Source organism: Schistocerca americana, chromosome X, assembly GCF_021461395.2.
Source record: "Schistocerca americana isolate TAMUIC-IGC-003095 chromosome X, iqSchAmer2.1, whole genome shotgun sequence".
In the NCBI taxonomy this organism is placed as follows: Eukaryota; Metazoa; Arthropoda; class Insecta; order Orthoptera; family Acrididae; genus Schistocerca; species Schistocerca americana.
Genome location: NC_060130.1, coordinates 218,924,337 through 218,947,066, shown reverse-complemented (window position 1 = coordinate 218,947,066; position 22,730 = coordinate 218,924,337). Strand labels below are relative to the sequence as shown.

Sequence of the window (22,730 nt, the reverse complement as noted above, 5' to 3'; positions counted from 1 at the left end):
ATTAGAAGACTGTTGCAGACTGGCTATCAATTACATCTCACGATGATCATTACTCTCCAATACGAGCACGGAAAAACAACATGTTGCAGTTTGAAGGAGAATTTGTTGATTTTAATGGAAACGGGGTGCGCAAACAAAAAAATGTTGTAAAGTCTCTGTGCTCTATTTTGAAACAGTTTCCACACAGTTATTGCTCTTTATGTAGGAACAAGAACATTCATTTAAGGATTAGGTCTCTGGATCAATAAGCAAAATTGGAAACTATAAAGAGATATGCACAAGGAGGAAGCTGCTATGGATTTCACCTTCATCTGATAAACGGCAACAGAAATGTGGAACAGTCTACACTACCATCTGTTTCTACACCAAACGAGTGAGTTATGTTTCATCTTAATTATCATTTCCTAATGTGTAATACATCTGTCATGCCACTTTATTTAATTTGTTCAACTATGTATTGAACCAAATTGAAAGTAAAATGAATGAATAACACCCCAAAGCAAGTGTGGTGCAGTACATCTACTGAATAATCAGACTGCTGTGCTATGCTATGCTGTGCTGCCTCACCGTGATGTCAGCGGGCTCCAGCCAATAGATCGCATTTCTGCTGGAATGTCCCACACCCCCATTCCCACCTCCAGCCTGATACCCCTTGCTTTCAGATGTTTCATGCCATACACACCAACGGTCACCTGACCAATTAATCTGGAAAGGCCATTTATCGTCACTCAGTGAATGTCCAATTGTGGTATTGGCATGCAAATTCCAGCCTTCACCACTGCTGTAGCAGCGGCTTAAGACTATGTCATACACACCGGATGCAGGCATTCAAATTTTCTCTTAGCTTCAGTGTAGGTCAGTCTGTCCAGCGTCTTGTACTCCACGATTTTCCTTTCTTTCTGGAGAATCCTGCAGTCAGGCGAGCAAGGCGAATGGTGCTCTCCACAGCTGACACAGATGGGAGGCAGGGCACATGGAGTATTGGGAAGTGATGGGCGTCCGCAATCTCGGCATGTGACGCTAGAAGTACAGCGGGAAAACATATGGCCGAACTTCCAGCACTTAAAGCACCGCATCAGGGGAGGGATATAGGGCTTTACATCACACCAGTCGACCATCACCTTGACCTTCTCGGGCAATGTATCACCCTCAAAGGCCAAGATGAAGGCACCGGTGGCAACCTGATTATCCTTCGGACTCCGGTCGACACGCCACACGAAATGTACACCTCACCGCTCTAAATTGGTGCGCAGCTCATCATCGGACTGCAAAAGAAGGTCTCTGTGAAATATGATACCCTGGACCATGTAAGTGATGGTTACAGAAATATCCCCCAGCTTGTCACAAGCAAGTAACTCCCGTGACTGGGCAGAAGATGCTGTTTTGATCAAGACTGACCCAAGATCTCATTTTGGGCAAGCCCTCCACCTTCCCAAACTTGTCCTCTAAATGCTCAACAAAAAACTGAGGCTTCATTGTCATGAAAGATTCCCCATCAGCTCTCGAACATCTAAGGTACTGGCGCGAATAAGATCCGCTGCCATCCTTAGCACGACGTTCTTCCCATGGTGTGGCCAGGGAGGGGAGTAATTTGGGGTCATACTACTGTGCGTTGAATTGAGCTCATGATCGCTTAGAGACTGCTGGTGTTTCACCACCAGTAAGAGATGATGGACTACGCTTCATCATGTGCCATCCGCCCTGATGCCACCCACTCTGACCAAGGGCGCTTCCCACAGGCGCAACCCAGCCGTAGCAAAGGCCACCTGGCAGGATGGCCATTGCCGGGAGTCCCGATACCCCAGAGGATGGGCATCTACCCCTTGGCATACATAGGGAGATAATGGCGCAGGCATCAGCAGAGCGATCCCTGTGTGGTCGGGGGGCTACAACCAACAGGGTATGTGGCAGCCCCACCACAACGGACTGGCTACCGAGCTGGATATCAGGTGCAACGAAGTCCATGGTCATCGTTGACGTAGAAATTGACACTGCGTAGTGCATGGTCGAAAATGAACCCAGGAAGGTGTGCTCGCCCAAGAGATGGAGAATGGACAGGACTGCAATGCAGCAACAAGAAAGAAGGCTAAAGATCTCAATGCACGATGGACACGATCCACCTTATAAGGCACCCTTCCCCAATTGGCTCGCTCTTCGGGAAAATCCAAAGAATGGAGATCAAACCCTACAGAGGACCATCACATAAAGGCCGAAACGTGTGAAACTCCTTTCAGTCACTTCGTACGACAGGCAGGAATACCTCGGGCCTATTCTAAACCCCGGACCCACAGGGGGATTTCACAACCTTTAACTGAGGAGGAAGCACGTACTGAATTATCTGCTCAAAAACTTGAGAAGCCCTCCCATGCTCAATATTTATTTTGCAATAATACTGACCCTCTATGAGCAGTATTGACAGTCTGTACAATATATTGAAGGAGACTAGAGAGCTTTAAACAATTCTGACACACATTCACTATATGGCAATGTAAATTGTACCATGTAAGGGCAGTGATGTGCAATAAACAGCAGTTCCTACTGAGATCAAGAGAAATTCAATTCACACTGAATGAATTTCTGAAGAGAAATGAAAAAAATAGATGACAAAAGATCAGGGCGTGTGCTGGAGTATGTATATTAAAGCATCATGCAGTACTTTGTAAACAGTCACAAACTTCATTTCTCAGATGCCATATTCCTCATTGTCCAAAATGGCAGAGGGAACTGAAGCCCATGTGTCATGATAGTCAGCAGAAAAGTTTATTTTACTTATAGCAGTTTTCAGAATTGGCAAATAGGATCAGGGCAGCTGTCCTGTCAGCATAAATGTTTTTCTTCCTTGCACTCCACAGACATCAGATCACGTAAGCTTTCAATTAGTAATCAGTAAATAATTATTTTTTTTGCAACAGTTGTTACAGTAGAGGACACACAGAAAACACAGCATGTCTACACAATAATTTACAATTTCCTTGTTTAATTTTTAATTAGTTTTTGTTGTTTATGAAGCTGCGACACAGTGAATGAGCCAGTGGCTCATTGAAACATGTACTGGAAGATTTTCAGGCTAATTTCATCTATTCTGCATAATTTCTGCTTGTGTTTTGCAAGGCAAGCAACAATACATATGAGTTCCACATTTTTGCGCACCAACATGTTCACTACAAAGGCATGAATATTGCGCAATTGTATTGTGCTGTCCTTGGCCTTGCACTTTCCTGCAATATATTGGCACAATATTACTGCGCATACGTATTAAGTGTGTGAGGGCCCCGTCACAAAAGGTGTTCAATGATGTTGAAATATGGTGCCTGTTGAACTTAGCAGAGTAACAAATTATTCACATATTGATTAAACCATTCTTTAAGAATGCCACTCTTTGAATTGCAACACAATCATCTTGGAATCAAGTGTCCTCCTCATAGAACTAAGGTAGTTGAAATTCATGGGCGATCTCTGCTAGTACCCACAGTTTCATATTTTAAAACAGAGGGTTTTTTCATTACTTCGACTATGCGTGCGCGCGTGTGTGTGTGTGTGTGTGTGTGTTTGACTGGAGGGGTGGGGGGGGGGGGGGGTCTGCTAAATTTTTACAAAAAAATCTACTAAAATTATTGGACGGAATGTGTACAAACTTTTACTTACATTTCCCAAAACTACAGCTCCCTGTATCATCATCATCATCATCATCATCATCATCATCATCATCATCATCATCTCTAGCTTCAACATCCTGAACTTCTATACTCTCTCCTGAGAGTGTCAACGGAAGTCCCTTTGTGACTTTGACCGGAACAGGTGTCTGTGCTGGTATAACCAACACTTTATCATCGTTTGCCTGAAATGCACAGACCACATGAAACTGCCAAATGACATATTAAAGTATTCAACATTTTTAATATTTATTTCAGTAAAGAAATAAGAACCACAGCAAAGTGAATTAGTAGATAAAAATGAAACACACAAAAGAAGTTAGGAAGAAAACTGACAGAAAAATATGACAAAAGTTTTAAAAAATTTGATTTCTTGTTGGTTTTATATAGTTTTATATTATCTCACATGAAAGTGGATGAAGGTTATGTCACAATGAATTGAACTTGAAAATAGCAATACAGGAAATGTGGTGCATTCAAGGTATTCTCACACTTTTTGTTCAATTGATTTAAATATTATTATTTTGGTCTACTTAAAAATCAGTTATTAATTAGGATTCTCTCTCTCTATTACTTTTTGAAGCATTTTCTGGCAAAATTGTCTGTTCTTGTAATAGGGCACTTAACTGTCACTCCAACAACCAATAGAAGATCTCACAACATCCTTATCACATTATACCTAATTATTCCATTTGTTTTGATTACAATCATGCTGTCTCTCCAACACAGCCACTATCAGTAAATCTATTAAGCACAAATGTATTAACAAAAGGCATCATACACCTCTCTGTCATATACATGAGAAGAAATTAGGACATTATCATTTTATCCATTATTCCTTGGTCATAAACCTATATAACTGCTCATAGTTTAGAAATTTTATAGATTAATACCTGATGTTTGTACTACTGCACACTGTTCTTTATCTCAGGAAAAAAAAACTGATAAGACATCAGTCCTAGGTGACCACACAATGCCAACCCTTCACTGTTTCACCTACTGCCTAAAGAATCATTGAATGAAAATACTGGAAGAATATGCAAACTCAGTCATTAGTGTCAGCATTCAAAACAGGAACCAACAATTTTCCTGCAACATGACCGGCAGCTGTTTCCAGAAAAACCAGTTTTTCTGTCAATGACACCCAGTCATAGAACATTAAAAAATACATCCACAACTTTCCCCTGTCTGCATGGATGCTGCATTTCATTTTAAACAATGCTATGGTGCCAACTGTACATCTCATAAGCAAGTAAATGTACTGTGATAACAGAATGCGACTCCTACCTCATTAAATATAAGACAGCATACCATCACCATTAGTTTGGAATTTTAGTGGATCACTGCTGCTGTCTGTGAGAAATATTGTCACATCAAAACAAAAACATGACACTTAGAACTCAAAGCATGTTTATTATTGACACCAAAGTACCCAGACCAGAACTGACCTCCTGCATAGGGACTACAGCTATTTATACAGACATTTAATACTCCAGATTATTAAAACATTACAAACATAAGATATTTCTAGAACCTCCCAGAACTGATAAACACTAAATTACAAATAACTGCTGGTGGTCGGATCTGAACTCTTGACCAACAGCACACCCGCTGACGATGCTAACCACTACACCACACCACTACACTTCACGTGCCACAGCTCGCTTCATCATTAGTTCTCGCTGGAGCAGACTACAGCACCCTAGATCTAGATCTCGTCAACGGTCCTCCGTATGGCAGTGCTGGTGGATTCTCACGTTGTGGTCACGTCATTATATCCTCTTCACTAGTACGAGCATCGAAAGTAGCGCCTCCCTTCAAAGCTCCAGGATCCTCGAGTCGGTCTTTAGTTTTCTCGAACCTCCCACCATCAATGTGTGTCTCTGGACTGTACCAGGGCTTCACACAGAGGACTCGTGCTTTCATCTTCATGACAAAGGGTTACAGTCCTCAATGTCGTACGTTATTATGCGATACACGATTAAGGATACGACGAGACCCAAACTAGGACTACAGTAACATTTTCAATAGTCTCACTATCCGCACAGGTATAAAACTCCGTACCGACTCCCCTCGGCTGTACTTCACCGGTCAGTGCTCGGCGTTAAGAGTGCATTCGGTATTTAATCTGGGCATACAGGGTTCATATTCGAGCCAGCTGCTTTGCTCCTTCGATCTTTGTAATGCGTTTCATTTAGTCATCCCGAGTATCGTCCAGCCGAAACAGGAATAGGGTATCCACAGTCTTTTTGGCCTCGCAACCACAGAACAAAAAGAAAAGTGAGAAGCTTTCAGTTTCTTGCTTCGCTCAGTCGTGTGCGAATGTCACTACAGGCAGTACCGATCCCACTCTCTCTGTTCCGTGTCGACGTACACCGAGACCGTACCTGCCAACCTGTTACTAAAGTGTACTGCGAGGCCATTCGCGTGTGGAAGGCGTGCAGGATTTTCCCGGTCAGCCTCGATTTTCTAATGTTCTGTCAGCATGTCCGTAACTGAGAAATACTTTGCTCCGTCGAAGAAGTCCAGGGTGTCATCGACACACAGCAATGGACAGACATCTTCCTTTGTGATATTGTTCAGTACCCGAGATCTGACATAGAAATGCCATGTGCCATCTTTGCTCTTCACAAGGACCGTCGGAGAACACCATCGAAGAGGACCGAGGACACACTAAACATTCAATGATGTTACCTCGCAGCATCATCTCCACTTCCTCCGGGACCATCCGTCATTCTACCAGAGAAACTTTATACGAGTGCTGGCCAATCAGTGAATTATCCTTAGTGTCGATACGGTGTTTTACCGTAGGCTGCTTCCCTGGCTGCTCTTCACTCAGGATTTGTAAGCGTCCGAAAACTGATGCAGAAGGACCACAACTGACACTGTCCCTCGGTGACGTCAGGTCCTATCGGCAGTTCGATACTAGCTTCCTTCCCTGTGTCGTCTGTAGTGGTAGTAGAGCACGTTTCTTCACCGGTGTCACTAAGCTGACCCTCCTGGACTGGTTCGGCTATCTCTGAGCATGTACCTTTAGGGACGAGTTGTGGCTGCTCGTGACACTCCTCGCCCATCTAGAATGCTTATTGTCACTACCGGTTTGTAGATTTCTTTTGGGAGATGTCTCGAGACGTCGAGGAAGGGGTAACGACGACTTTGGTGGCGAACAAATGCCCGGAAGCAATCTTTGTTATCTGTGGTTGTTGAAATAGCTTTATCAGCCTGGAGCTCTGATCTTCCACACTGTGATGCCTGCAGCAAGTTTCCCCTGAAAATAATATCGTGACTTTGTTCTGTTTAAATGACAAATTTTAAAGGCTGTGTTCTGTTATCGATAGTTATTCCTGCAATACGTGTTCCTGTCAGCTACACATATTTCCTTTTTGTGACTTCCAGACAATTATTTTCATATCACAGAATGCAGTATTCTTTAGCTAGCAATAAGCATCTGACATAACAGAAAAAGAAGCCCCAGAGTTCACTAGCACCTGACACAGTCGGCCGTGAATGATGTCAGTGAGTTTTCCTGACATCTCAATAACTGTTGTCGGCAGACGATTTTCATCTGTGGCAGCCTTTCCGTGGTTAGCCGAGTGGCCGATACCTCCGTACAGTGACAGGAAATGCCTATGGCGTGTTGGGAAGTGACCCATTGTGGATACAGTGATTAGCTTCGGTCCACAGATCGACTGTAATCGTTTGCAGTTGACTGGTACGAATAGCACTGTTGTGATTGCTGATGTCTTGTGGCACAATAGTCATCTAATAGTCTTCTTCCGCTGCAGTAGCGTACAAAGTATCCACGCCACCAACAGTGAAAACAAACTGTTTGTTGTCCTCCACCCTCAAATGTCTGTTCTTCTGCAGGGCATTTTACATGGTGGATTAGTTGGTTGTACCTGTGTTAGTTGGATGCTGGATTATCATCTGACAACAGCAACATAAGTCCAAGTCCATTTTTCATGGCACATCCCACAGGTGGTGGAGATTAGTGTCAAAGAACAATACACTTCTCCTTCAACATTTTCTATTACCTCCTGATGTATGGGGTCTACATTACTGGTCACCAATTCTTGAGTGTACTTGGTCTGACAGTTCTCGCTGCCACAAAATGCTGTCTCTCTTCTCTTACAATCTGGTATATGAGAGTAGTGAGATCATGGTGGTCTTCTCTAACTTCCACAGGGACTACTTTCAGGAATCAACCCTCTTCCTTTCTATTGCTTTTCCTTGATGTGCTTGTACCACTTGATGAATTCTTCTGTTGTTGTAACATTCTGTTGATTGTCACCAAAAGTTTCTTTCGGTTCAGCCTGAAATTCATCCCTGGTATTGAGCTCATATTCTTTGTTTTATTTATTTATTTATTTTTTTATAATGTATTTTACATGTACTGCATAGGACCATTTTAAGTAGCAAATCTCCATGGTCATGAAATGAAGTCGGTATATGAAATTGACTTCAGAAAAGTAATAACACAAAAAATAAAATACACACAAATCCCATGCAGATGACAAGCTGCGAGTATATACTAGCATAATCAACAATATAATACAGAATTAACTTAATTGTTTTCCAGGAACTCCCTGAAAAATTGAAAAGAGTGAGCCACGAGGAAAGTCTTCAGTTTAGACTTGAAAGTGCAAAGATTACTGCTACGATTTTTCAATTCTTGTGGCAGCTTACTGAAAATGAATGCAGCAGAATACTGCATGCCTTTCTGTACAAGAGTCAAGGCGCAATACAAATGCAGAATCGATTTCTGCCTACTAGTTGCTAATTCTCGGAATACGCTCATATTGTTAACAACAAACGACACTAAAGAAAATTACACCCATTAAAAAAAGTTAAGCACATAATTGGTTCTCGCATCTCAAAATAAGAGAGATATCTTATACTGTATTTTTTGATGTCACGGAGTATTATGCAAATGAAAGCTATACATTGTCTTGGAACCAATTATGAAATGAAAAAGGAACATTTGGGAAAAAAAGTTGCAATGACCTCCAACATCAAAAAACATTAAATGATTTGTATAGCACACTGTTCAGTAATGCGTAGGTCCTCAACGAACCCTCAGGCACTCTTGAATGGGACAGGGCGCGCTCAGTACCAAATCATTGCAGGCCTCTTGGGACGTTTGTCCCACTCCTCAATGGCAGCATTCCTGAGAGCTTCAGTCATTAATGGAGGATACTGACGACTAGAAATCGCTCTTTTGAGCACGCTCCATGTATGCTCTATGCAGTTATATCAGGGGAGCATGCTAACCAATCCATTCCTCAGATCTCACATCCTGTCAGATACCAACACACACCGTGAAGTCTCTGCAAAACAACTGACTATGGGTTGTAGAATGTTGTTTTCATACACTGCAGTAGTCATGTTGCCTTCAATTGGAATGAGTGGTGTGCGGTGGCCCTACACGATACCTGGCCATAATAAAATTGAGCCACCGGATTGTTGGTGACATTCCACAGCCATTTAGAGATGTCTATATTCCCCTTTTTGCCTCCATATGCGAATAGAGTTGTTGTCAGGATGCAAGCCTATTTGCAATTCACCTGTTAACAGCATTTTGGTCCATTGGAGTCGTGTCCAAGGTTCACGTGCTCTAGCCCCTCTTACGCAAGCACCCCTGTGATGTGGACGGGGTGCTAGAGTCTCGAGAGGTCTTCAGCTGTATGAACCCCTATCATAAAGTCTGTTGTGCACAGATTGGGTCCTTGCGGTAACCCCCGTGGCTTCTTGAAGCTCATGGCACAGAGTAGTCACTCTCCTTATAGGGTGTCTCTGTGCAGATATCATAACATACCGGTCCTGGGCTGCTGCAGTTTTGCGTGGACGGTCTTCGCGATGTCGATCCACTATTGAATCCATTTCCTGGAACTTTTCCACAGTCTGGAGACAACACTTTGATTAACATGAACAATATTCACAATGTCAACTTGTCTTGTGTTTAATCCCATCTATGTGACAATTTTGATACAGTCTGCCATGGAGAGCCTGTGCTGAGGCATTCTGCTGCATTTAGAGGCTCACGGACAACTGTGCATTCATAGCTCTGGTGTACTGTATTTGTTTACAAGCCGTGATTGCACTGCTCCTGATGAGGCAAAGTGGCAACGACAAATGAGTTCACATTATGTACACAACCACCTTCCTACATACACATAAAAGGAACGCCCATGAGGGAAAGTGGCAACGACAAATGAGTTCACAACATTTACACAACCACCTTTCTACATAAACACAAAAGTAATGCTCATAGTGATTATTGGTAGGTAATTTGCAAATATGCTTAACTTTTTATGATGAGTGTATATATTGAGATGCCAATGTCAAAGTTTCAAGGCTCCTGAACAGGGTCGACAAGAGATTCTCAAACTTACACAACATATTGATTGAACTCTCTTTTCTAAGCCAAAAATACTCTACAATACAAGTGAATGGAAATAAGCAACGTAGACTAATTTTCATGTTGGGCTATCACTTACTTCAAATACTGTTCTAATGGAGAATAGAGCAGCATTAAAAGTAAATACATAAAACTGCAACCAGTCACTTTTTTGAAATATTTATTTATTCATTCCATGAACTGGTTTCCAAAACTTTTGAGGCTCATCTTCAGATGGTTTTCCAGAAGTCGCATAACCATTTCAAGCATAATGCTGGGCACTAGTTTGCAACAGTATGGGCAGCTTTTGTTGTTAGTATCTATTTGACTGCTTCCATTGTGATGGCCAGTTCATCCCACATCACTCAGTTTTACACAATATTGCGCATATACACTGTGATAATGAAACCTTGCCAGCATCTAGCATGTGCATACATATTGTGGGAAAGTGAGTGTTGTGGTACCAACTGGTCATCACAATGGAAGCAAACAGATGGATACTAACAACAAAAGCGGCCCATACTGTTGCAGACCAGCACCCAGCATTATGCTTGAAATAGCTATGCAACTTCTGAAAACCATCTGAAGATGAGCCTGAAAAGGCTTGAAAACTGGTGCATGGAATGAATAAATAACTATTGCAAAACAGTTATTGGCTCCAGTTCTGTGTGTTTACATTGAATAAACAGTCACAGGTTCTAAAACATCTTTAATGGTTGAACTTAATCAGCAGTAGCATTCAATTTTTGAACAAAATCCTACCCATGGGCTTTCCATGACAACTTACCATCTATCTGAATACCTACAGATTTAAATTGTCCAGACTCACTAATCATATGCCCATTCTGTGTAATCCAAATGTCAGTTTTTGTTGAATTGTGTGTGGTGAGTCTGATGCGGACATATAAGTACCAATTTGTTGGCAAGGTATTAGTGTGGCATTCGTGTCTTTCTGACATTCGTGCAGTAAATGCAGAAAGGTAAACAATGGCGACATTATTACCCAATGCGTCCAAACAGGATCAACGTGGTGGTTTTCTTTTCTTAGCAACGGAAAAACACTTACCACTTAACACATACCGGTAGACATCCAATCGGAGAATGAAGAATATTTATGAAGCAGCATGTCCGTCAAAAACCACTGTTGTCTAATGGTGTGTGACAAAGTGTGCTGTTACTTCATGGTAACGCATGTCCCAATATTGCATAGGGGTCATTCCCCATCAAATCGTCCAGAAATTTTAGGAAATGACACCCATTGTCAAGCAAATCCTTGAAATTTTGGGTAGCAGAAGTTTACCTAGATATATTCACATTTTCAAAATGTAAATGTTGTAGGTAAATCACTTTTTCACTTATCACAAAAAGAAGTTGTATAGATTCAGGAATTCAGGCTTTCATAAACGAGCTCCTTTATAATTTAAAAATGCAATAGTTTGTACAGTTTTTGCAGAGGAAACTTGATATTTTTTTTTAGTTAAGCCTTTAACTGCTCTGGACGCGTTTATGCGCGCCACCAGTCCTCCTACTTGGTACTCTGAACACGTCTACGCGTAGACACGTTCACAGTACCAGATAGAAGGACTGGTGGCGCGTGTATACACGTTCAGAGCACACACGGACAGGTACAAAGGCACACGCATTAACATGTCCAGAGCAGTTAAAGGGTTAAGGAGGAATGTTTATATTTTTATAGTCATGTTTCCTGCAGTACATATCCATCATCTACATCTCAGAAAAAATTGTAAATAATTTCTTTTAAACAAAATCCATGCATGGACATTATAGTTTTTTTTTTAAGGTATTGCCTCCTCACAGATACTTTTGAAAAATTTACAAACACCATGAACACACTACATATTCCATTATGTCATGCAAAACGAATCAGTTTGTAGAAATAATGCGAAGTGTAAAAAACAACATTACTGTAAAAGAAATACTTAAGTTGCTAATTGATGACTACAATGTCACCACTAAATTGCTGGAGTTGGCTACACTGGATTTCCCTGGGAACAAATCATATCTGAGAACACCGTTTTACTGCCACTATAAGTATTGCATCATCCAGTTCCTTTGATTTTGCGTCACGTGTCCACTGAGCATGCAGTTCTGAGCTCTTGTACCGAGCTGTACACAGAGACAATTATTGGTTAAAAATTTGATTGGTGCAGTTTTTAACTATTCATTCCAAAACAAAAGTAAGTCCCCTAATGTTACAATAATAATGTGAAATACTTTTGTAATGAAACAATGGGATACAATGATTTTTCATTAATTAATTACTTTTTAGGTTACACCAATCACCTTTTGAATTATTTACGACAAATATTGGTATTATGACTGAAGCATTATGGAAAGTACAAGTAGGCAGTCTTTTCTTGGACAGTATCTGCAAGATATGTGAGATAATGCCCTGACTTGTGTGAATGAACTGACTAGTGAAGAATAAGAGCTTTTATTATGGCGAAGCAATGGTCATTCATACTGTGATTTAAGTGTTTCGTGTGTGTGTGTGTGTGTGTGTGTGTGTGTGTGTGTGTGTGTTTTAAACACAAAGACAAGTACCTGCACAGATTCTCTCTACATAAGAAAATTTGCTGCATTCTCTCTATTTAAAAAAAACTATCCTGAAAGCAAAGTATGATTCTCAAAATTTGCTTCTCTTCGACCAAAACAATGTATGCTTGCAGGATCATCAGGAACACATACCGTATGTGTGTGCATTTACCACCAAAATGTTAAATTGCTTCTAAATTCCATTTCTATTAGGAAACATACCAAGATCTAATTAAAATAATAACATGTGATATAAATAACAGAGTCTTTATGCTTCATCTGTGTGAAAAATGCCCCACCAGTTCATTGCTTCAAACTCACCTAGAAAATGAAATAGAAGACTATGCTCCTGATGAGATGGTTCAGTACAGTCAATGGGTATCAACTCATAGAATGACTAACTGTTCACATCACTTCTCTATCAGAATCCTGCGACAAACTAAGAAAATTGAAAAATTACTCCACACTCTTATTTCTCAATCACAGTCTGATTATATGAAAATGAAGAAGGATCAGTGTTAACTTTAATGGATTTCAGTGAAACTCTCAATTTTGTTGTTAAAGATGAAGTACAGGGGTACCATTGGATCAATGGCAGCTGCACTCTTCACACTGTCCACGTATATTACAAAAAGGACAAACAGTTGCATGCAAGAAGTATTTGTATTGTTTCTGATGACCTAGAACATGATGTTGCCTTGGTTTACCAGCCTCAGAAACTGTATAGAATTTTTTTAAGTGTGAATTTCCTGAAATTCATCTTGTGTATGTTGAATATTTCACTGATGGCTGTACTACACAATATAAAAATTGTAAGAATTTCAGAAATATCTGCTACCACGAACACAACTTCAACGTAAAGTGCAGCGGGTCATTTTTTGCTACCCGCCATGGCAAATCTCCCTGTGATTGTACTGGTGGCAGTGTTGAAAGACTTGTCACAAAAACAAGTTTGCAAAGAGTTTATGAAGATCAAATACTTACAGCTTCACAGGTATTTGAATTCTGTCACGAGAGCCTGCAAGGCATTTCAGTTCTCTTTGTTTCAAAAAATGAAATGGTACAAGCAAGACGACATCTTTCTCAGCACTTCCCAAGTGCAAAAACAATTGCTGGAACACGATCTATGCATCACATTGTACCAATATCACCAACCAAGATTGGAGCAAAAAGGCTGAGCTGTGATACAGATTTTAGTATTGTGGATGATTTCTCAGATGCACTTCTGCCACTAAGGCCAGAATGCACTGTGCAGCCCAACTGCTATACTGCATGTGCATGAGACTCTTCTTGGTATTTGGGAATTGTTGAGAAGGTTATTTGTGAAGGATAAGTTACAGTAAGGTTCATGCATCACCGTCCTCCTATTGGCCTGATAATGATATTTGTGATGTTTCTTTCTCTCATATTCTGTGTGAAGTTGATATCCCCACAGCAATATGCCGTACTTATTCTCTGAGCAAAGAGTCCTCAAAGTTGGTGGAAGAAAAGGGGTCCTAATACAAAAAAATATTATCTAAGCATTGAAAGGTCTCATCACGTGTAGTTCTGAATCAACTTGAATGCAGATTGCAGCACCAGCATTTTGTGCATTATTGACAATATTGGTTTTTGACAAAATGTTTAAATATTATAAACAAAATGCTATGTCTTTCTACATTGAGTTAATTTGGTTGTGACAGAGGTAAGAAAGTGTTCATATGTCATGTACTGTACAAGTTGCCCCATATTTTATAAAATGTAATTTTCTTTCATATATTGCAATTTTCCTTCAATTTGGATATTGTTATGTGTACTTATGTGTGTATGTGTGTACCTTGAAGGGTGCGGTGTGTAGCCCACACCCACGATGAAGAGCCAGAAGAACACAGAGGGTACAGAGAGCATTCCCAAAACACCAGTTTGCTCAGGTTGTGTAAGTAACGGGCTTTGGCGCAAAGGTAATACGGAGGACAGGTGCCGCTTCAGATGTTGCAAGGTGCTACAACAATTGCAAACAGTGGTGGCAATAGCCATGCTCTGCCATGGAACTGGCCAATGGTGACTGGTGCCCATCAAGTGGGAACAGCAATGCCCGCAGCACAGACTTTCTCATCTGACACATCACGGACGACAACCTGACAAAGAAGGTGGAAACACGACACGGGAGGTATACAGAGGACAATGACAGAAATCTCAGCAGGGAAACCTGGTCATCAGGAGGTGGGGAGGGAATGAGAGAACCAACGGGAAATGGTCACTACACAGAGGTCATCATGTGGCGACCAGGAACGAAGGAGGAGAGGGGAAGAGAGGAAATCAGTGGCAGAGGTGCCACATGCAGCACTAAAAAGAGTAGGGGAACCATCATGAAGATGACACAGGTCATGGTCTGCAAGAAACTGGTCGAGGAGGAACCCCTGACTAGATGAAGAAGCACTGCCCCACAAAGGGTGATAGGCACTAAAATCCCAAGGAGGAGGAAGGGAGGGGTGAGTTGCCGGAGAGCATTTAGGGCAGCAGATATAGGTGGCCTGGCAGGGAGTGAGATAGAGATTGCAAACTGTGATGGCAGAGTCCAAGTGGACCCAAACGGCAACCGCTTCCAATGTGGTATGAATGAGACCCATGTACTAACAATATCCATACAGACCAACATGCAGACACCCTCAGAAGCCGTCAATGGGTCAACCTGGTTCTGACAGAAAGCACAGAACTCAGTAAGGGACAGTGAGTGAGCATTAGTAAAATGAGATTCCTCAAGAACAACACAAGCTGACGAGTGAGAGGCAATACGGGATTGCAACTCTGGGAGGCGAAGGTAGTATTCGTTACAGTTCCTCACTGAGCGGGTATCGAAATGGGAGTTGAATGGGCTGGAGCCAGTCATGTCACATAAATTAGATGTCAGACTCAGGTTGTGAGCGGGGGAGATGACACCTACAGGAGACCTTGTAGGAGGGGGCCTTGTCCTTGTATTTGTGTTTTCTCTTCTTCTCTTTCATAGGTTAAGGAGGGCAGAGCACAGAGGGAGAGCATGATTTGAAAGATCCAGAACAGAGAAAGAGGAGGCAACCTTGGGGCACACAGACTGTATGTCCTGTAGCCGAGTTGTGGTAGCTGATGCTGATAGGAGGGGTCACGGGAGGGACACCCGTCACTCTTGGGTGCTGAAGAAGGGAGGCACTTCTATGACCGAGGAGGTGGAGTGGCACCCAGAAGGCAGAGCGTGAGAACCACAGGGGAGGGGCCAAGCAGAGGGGGCAGGACTCTGATAAGAGAGACATAAGAGGGCGAAAGGATATAACAGAGGCAAAAGTTGAAGACATCAACACATCGTCGATCCAGGACCTTATAGTCTTGTATCTTCCTTTCTTTCTTGTAAGCTGGGCAATCTAGTGAGCATGAAGTGTGATGGTCATGACAATTTACGGACACGGGTAGCAGAACACAGGGGCTCCCCCCATGAAGTGGGTGGCCACAGCCACCACATAGAGGGTCTGCTGTACATTGGGAAGGCATGTGCCTGAAACCCAAGAACCAAAAGCAACTCGTGGGTGGCAGGTCATACAGGCTCACGTCACACCAATCTCACATAACCTTGACCTCTTGAGAGGGTATCTCCCCAAAAAGCCAGAATAAAGGCGGCGATATTGGTGTGGGCATTTTTACGAGCATTCTGCACATGTTAAACAAAATGAACACACCATTGTTCCAGATTAGCCTGCAGTTCCTCATCAGTTTGAAGGATGAGGCCCCTATGGAAAATGACTCCCTGGACCATATTCAGAGACTGGTGATGTGTAACAGACAGCGGGACATTGCCAAAATGATTACAAGCAAGAATAACTGCAGATTGGGTGGAAGAAGAACCTCTGATCGACAGGGAACCCAACTGCATTTTCCACAAAAAATAGCGGATTTGTGGGGGTGAATGTGTCCCTGTCCATCCTAGTGCAGACCCAGTAGCAGGGAAGGTGTTTCAGTCCAAGCCGGCGAGCCTGGACCTCCTCCCAGGGTGTGGCCAGGGAAGGGAAGGTGGCAGAATTATAAGAAGCAGCATTCAATGATACATTACCACTTTAAGAGACGGCCATAGGAGAACAGCCAGGTTTTTGGAGCTCGATATGCCTCTTGTGCAAAGTATTCACCTCGATACCACTCACTTCGATCAGGGGCTCTCCCCATGGACGCCACCCAGCCATAACAAGAAGCATCTGGTATGGTGGCCATAGCAGTGAGTTCTGATTCTCCAGAATAACAAGCAACCACTCCTAGGCACATATGAGGAGGCAACAGCTCAGACATCAGAAGTGTGTCCTGTGTTGTCAAAGGGGTCAGTCAGATGGGTACATAACAGTCCCACCACACGCGCTGGCTAGACGTGCTGGTGATCGAAGTGGAGGGGGGCTACGGCAGGGAGGGAAGAGAGGAGGGAAGCGGGCAGAGGAATCCATGCCATAGACACTAAGGAGGGAGTTCTTTCCCAAATGGCTCACACTACAAACAGAAAATTTAGATGTAAATGGAAGGAGGATAACTGGAGTCAGCTGCAGTGGGACATTAAGTGGAATCATCTTAATGTCCCTGTGTAGCTGACAGCAGTGACCACCCTTCCATTTACAAATAGTGTTCACAGTTGCAGTAGCTACGTGGTGTGTGTGCTTTTGAAGGAACAAACACAACACATTCACGTAAGTCTGGATGGGCAATGGATCCACTTTCTTCAGTGTGAATGCACGAAATACATCTGACCTCCTGTGGGAAACTGAGTAGCGACGGGAGTATAATTGACAGGGACTGCAGATAGGTACCACTTGGCGGGAGTGTGGATTGGCCGTGAGACGTACCAAAGTAGTTCACGCAGTTGCGATAATGCTGTGTCCTGGATGCCGCAATGGTTATCGCACCTCCCTAGTAAGCAGGAGATCCCGGGCTCAAATACCGATCCAGTACACATTTTTGCTCGATGCCGCCGATTCCACTTAATGTCCCCTTCCAATTACATATAGTGTTCACAGCTGTGAGATCTGTGTGGTGTCTGTTGCTTCAAAAGAACAGACACTACACATTCATATAAGAAAATTTAGAAGTGGGGTCAAACCACAAAGAGGGACCAATAACGCCAAAAAGGATGAAAGAGAAAAAGCGAGGGAAACAAAACTGCAAGGAATACAGGAAACCAGATGGATAGCCAGGTCGACGTAAATAAGATAATCGAGGAAGGGGGAGGAGGTGGCAGCGGGGAAGGAGAGAAGGCAGTGAAAGGACACGGGGAAGGAAATGCAGCCCAGGAAGGAAGAATGGTCTGCAATAACTTTGGGCCCTGTGAGCACCATGCACGAACTCATGGAAGAATTCTGAGCCCCCTGGGGCATGTTAGTTGAAATGTGCAGGGGCAGTGGGTTACCAAATAATGAGGCCAGGATGATTATGGGACTGGATGATGTGTTTTCAAGATGACTCATCTGCAACTATTGCTTGGTAGTCATACTGACATAAAGGATTGTCCTGCGTTTGCAGCAGAGTAATGGCTGCTTTCACAGGTTGCCTGGCTTCTGATGGGGTAGGAAATGCCTGTGACAGGACTGGAGGAGGTGGTGGTGCAGGGTGGATGGATTGGGCAGGTTTTGCAGCTTTGTCTGCTACACGGATATAATCCCTGTGTCAAGTGGTTGGGAGTGGCATAGGGATGGACTAGCATGTTGTGTAGGGTGGATAGGTGACAGAACACTACTTTAGGAGGGGTAGGAAAGATCTTGGATAGAATGTCCCTCATTTCAGCGTAGGATGAGAGATAATCAAAGCTTCGGGGAAAGGTATATTTCAGTTGTTCCAGTCCAAGGTGATACTGGGTGACACAGGGGGCGGTTCTTTGTAACTGATTTTTGGGGTGGTGGAAGGATTGAGGGTGTGTGAGGATATGGCACAGGAAATCTGTTCATTGACTAGGTTCAGAGGGGTGGGGGTGGGGTTGAAACTTATCTACATTCCTTCACAACCTTAACGCCTTTTCCTCCCCTACGTTTCACCTGGTCCTTCTCTACCAAATGTGTACCCTTCCTGCATGCTGACATCCACCTCTCTGATGGCTCCATCCACACTTCTGTCCACATTAAACTGACTAACCACCAACGATACTTGTATTTCAACAGCTGTTATCCCTTCCACAAGAAAAAATCCCTCGCATGCTGCGTAGCCACCCAAGTATGACATATCTGCAGTGGTGAGAACCCCCTTGCTCAACATGCTGAAGCCTTCACAAAGGTTTTCACAGACACATGATACAACCCCCATCCCCAAACCTAGTCCACAAACATATTTACTGTGCCATTGCCTCACACATCCCCAATCCTACCACAATCCCTACAAGTCAGTTACAAAGCAGCACTTCCCTTGTGAACCTGCATCACCCTGGCTGGAACAATGGAACCATATCCATCGCCAGGGCTATGATTATATCTCATCCTGCTCTGAAATGAGGGACATCCTACCAGAGATCCTTCCCATCCCTCCTAAAGTGGTGTTCTGTCGCTCACCCAAACTACAGAACAGCCTAGCCCATCCCTATGCCAACCCTAACTCCCAACCTCATGATACAGGGATTATATCCCTGTGGCAGACCAAGGCCCAATCCAAGCACCCAGCACGTTCTACCCCCATCACAACCACTGCACCTGCCGCAAAACAGCATTGGCACCATTAGTCTATTTTGTGTGTGTGTGTGTGTGTGTGTGTGTGTGTGTGTGTGTGTGTGTGTGTGTGTGTGTGTGTGTGTGTGTACGTACGTGCGGTGTGTGCCTGTCCTTTTTTCCCCCCTAAGGTAAGTCTTTCCGCTCCTGGGATTGGGATTGGAATGACTCCTTACCCTCTCCCTTAAAACTCACATCCTTTCGCCTTTCCCTCTCCTTCCCTCTTTCCTGACGAAGCAACCGCTGGTTGCGAAAGCTAGAATTTTGTGTGCATGTTTGTGTTTGTTTGTGTGTCTATCGACGTGCCAGCGCTTTCGTTTGGTAAGTCACATCATCTTTGTTTTTAAATATATTTTTCCCCACGTGGAATGTTTCCCTCTATTATATTCAAGGAATTAGTTATATAGTAATATCTACATCTACATCCATACTCTGCAAGACACCTGATTGTGTGTGGCGGGGGGGTACCTTGAGTACCTCTATTGGGTTCTCCCTTCCATTCCAGTCTCTTCTTGTTCGTGGAAAGAAAGATTGTCAGTATGCCTCTGCGTGGGCTCTAATCTCTCTGATTTTATCCTCATGGTCTCTTCGCGAGATATACGTAGGAGGGAGCAATATACTTTTTGACTCCTTGGTGAAGGTTTGTTCTCGAAACTTCAACAAAAGCCTGTACTGAGCTACTGAGCATCTCTCTCGCAGAGTCTTCCACTGGAGTTTATCTATCATCTCCGTAACGCTTTCAAAATTATTTGACTTAAAGAAAAAAATTCAGTATGTTCTTTACATGATGAACCAGAGCAATAGTTTTAAAATTCAGTTTATGTTAAATGGATCACAGTTTTCATTTAAATTATACAACTTATCCTGAATCTGAAACTGGTTTTGGTGAAGCATGCTAATATCTGAAAAACAGCTGTTATCAGGAAACAGAAAGTATAACAAGGAAGAAGCCTGCAAACATTATATCAACCACTCTATGTTGCTGCTAACTGGAGTTTAATTTTAATTTCCACAACAAAATTGGAAGAAACTGAATGAAGAAATTTTGAGAAAAGAAGAAAATGAAGCTCACTGCCAACAAAGCTTAACATGATCTGAACTGACACCAACACAGGAAATAATAATAATAATAATAATAATAATAATAATAATAATAATCAGGTTACCTTACATTCGGAAAGCGGTTGCACTCAGGGACTGTTATATTAACTTGTAAATTATAGACTGCACCAATTGGTCATCCTTTTTAAATTTTATTATGCAGATCTACATTTCGGCTAGAAGCTAGCCATTCTCAATGCACTGTTATTTTCACTCAAAGGATGTAAGTCCCTGTTGATCGGGCTTCACCCACGAAATCTAGATCTGTATAATAAAATTTAAAAAGGATGACTGATTGCTGCAATCTATAATTTACAAATAATAATAATAATAATAATAATAATAATAATAATAATAATAAAAGTATTTACGCACACCAACCATTCAAAACCACTCAAGAAGTTCCTAACTGCTGATCTTCTCAAGGAGATCATGTGATGATATAGGACTAAATCAGAACTACACTAACTGAGTTCCTTACCTTCATAAAAATTGATTTTGTTACAACTGGGATATCATATGATAGATGATCACAACCTGGGTCAAATGGTTCTTTCAGATAACTACCATGCTTCGCAGCACCCAGGGCAATCAGTTCATCGGGATTTACACTACATAATAACTCTGAATTGGGAAACATTTCTGACACAGATTGCTGAATTACTGGGATTTTCGCAGATCCACCGCACAGGAGCACCTAAAAGAAATATTTCAGAATTCTGTAGTACACTCATAACATTAGTAGAAATAAGAAAAGGTCTGAAAAGTTAAATAGACATACAAGAGGGAGCTTATGTAACTAGTAATATAAATCTTACTCTGGTCAATATAGTAATTCTTAAACAATTCAGTAATTTGTAATCAAACAATGGAAACTCCAGAAAAGAATATCAGCAATGTAGGAAAAGACAGATTGCTACTTACTGTGAAGACGAAACAACAAGTTGCAGACAACACAATTAAAAGACACTCACTTATAGCTTTTGGCCACAGCTTCATAAGTAAAAGGCAAACACGCAAACACACACACACACACACACACACACACACACACACACACACACACACACACAGCCACCATTTCCAGCATCTCGGGCCACAATGCTTATGGTAAGTAGCAATCTGTCAGTAATTTGTAAGCTATTTAGCTTAACTATAACAGAGTCATGTTGTTTCACTTTATGGATCATTCTGTCCCAAAACTGACGCAGAACAATATATTTCAATAACCAGGTGCTACAATGATGCATCCATCAGGAAACGAATTCTTGTATACAAATGCTGGAAAACAATAGCGTGCCGTCCACTAAGACAAATCTCATACAAACATTATACAAAATATCAGGCAGAATCATGGACGTATATTAAAGGTGGATGATGTACAAAAAGTGCAAATGGATGATGAGAGATCGTTCATTTACTTGCTGTACAAAAATAAGAGAACGGTTTGCTTCAATTTGTATTTCGTCTTCATTACAAGAAAACGGAGACACTAGTATCTGAAGAGATCATAACAGAGGTGAAATGATATGTAAGTAGCACACTTTGTTTGACAGAAACAGCTTTGTGTTTCACAAGTAAGTCAATGGAGGAGCAGCAGCAATGCTAGACAATTTGCAGTATGGTATCACTCATAAATCCTCATGCTCTCTAGAGACAGCATCACAATAAGCATGTGCAGTGCAACAAAGACCAACAATTGTATGATGCCTCTTCCCCATATTTTGACTCACTGAACAGTCAATCACAAATTTATTTCAAATTAACTATACCTGTTACCAATAAGGATGAGAACAGCTTCATGTTTAAGACATCTCAAAATATAAACACAAAAAGTATAGATCTGACAGAAAAAACTACTTTACAAGACAAATAAATGTTAGTTTGAGTTGATATCTTCCTTCTAAACGAAGCCCAGCAATCTACGTACATCACAAAAGACACAATATACAGAATATACTGTATGAGCTACAAAAGGTACATGGCCTAGCCAAAAGAGCAGCCAATTTTCCTTTATATCAGTGTCAATGTGTGCTGGATGTACATCAGTGCACATGACCATTTTGATATATGTCATGGCATTCACACAGCAAACTCTCCACAGGGTATCTACTGTAGACAGTGGAATAAGTCTTATAACATTGGAATAGAACAATTATGGAACACACAGATCTCTTACAGGGTGTATATGGGGACAAGGAGAAAAAATTCCTGGATCTCCCGGTGAAAAATACATTTTCTCCCCTGTGAAAATACACTTTTTCCCTGTTAAGTGACATTATACTTTCCGTCAGAACTGTAAAACTTATCAATACTTTGAACGGATATGGTTTTATACAGCAGCATAGAATT

The 22,730-nt window shown here is 42.0% G+C and overlaps 1 protein-coding gene across 1 annotated transcript in view; it reads right to left on the bottom strand.

Annotated features, from left to right (window-relative positions):
• The window catches only part of LOC124555618 (heat shock 70 kDa protein 14-like), a 147,623-nt gene that overhangs the window by 2,833 nt on the left and 122,060 nt on the right, over positions 1-22,730 (bottom strand). The window contains exons 7-8 of the mRNA XM_047129587.1: positions 20,860-21,075; positions 3,646-3,838 (exon numbers count right to left, since the gene is read on the bottom strand). Of these exons, the coding sequence (XP_046985543.1) occupies positions 3,646-3,838; positions 20,860-21,075 (409 nt within the window). The remainder of the gene's footprint in view (positions 1-3,645; positions 3,839-20,859; positions 21,076-22,730) is intronic.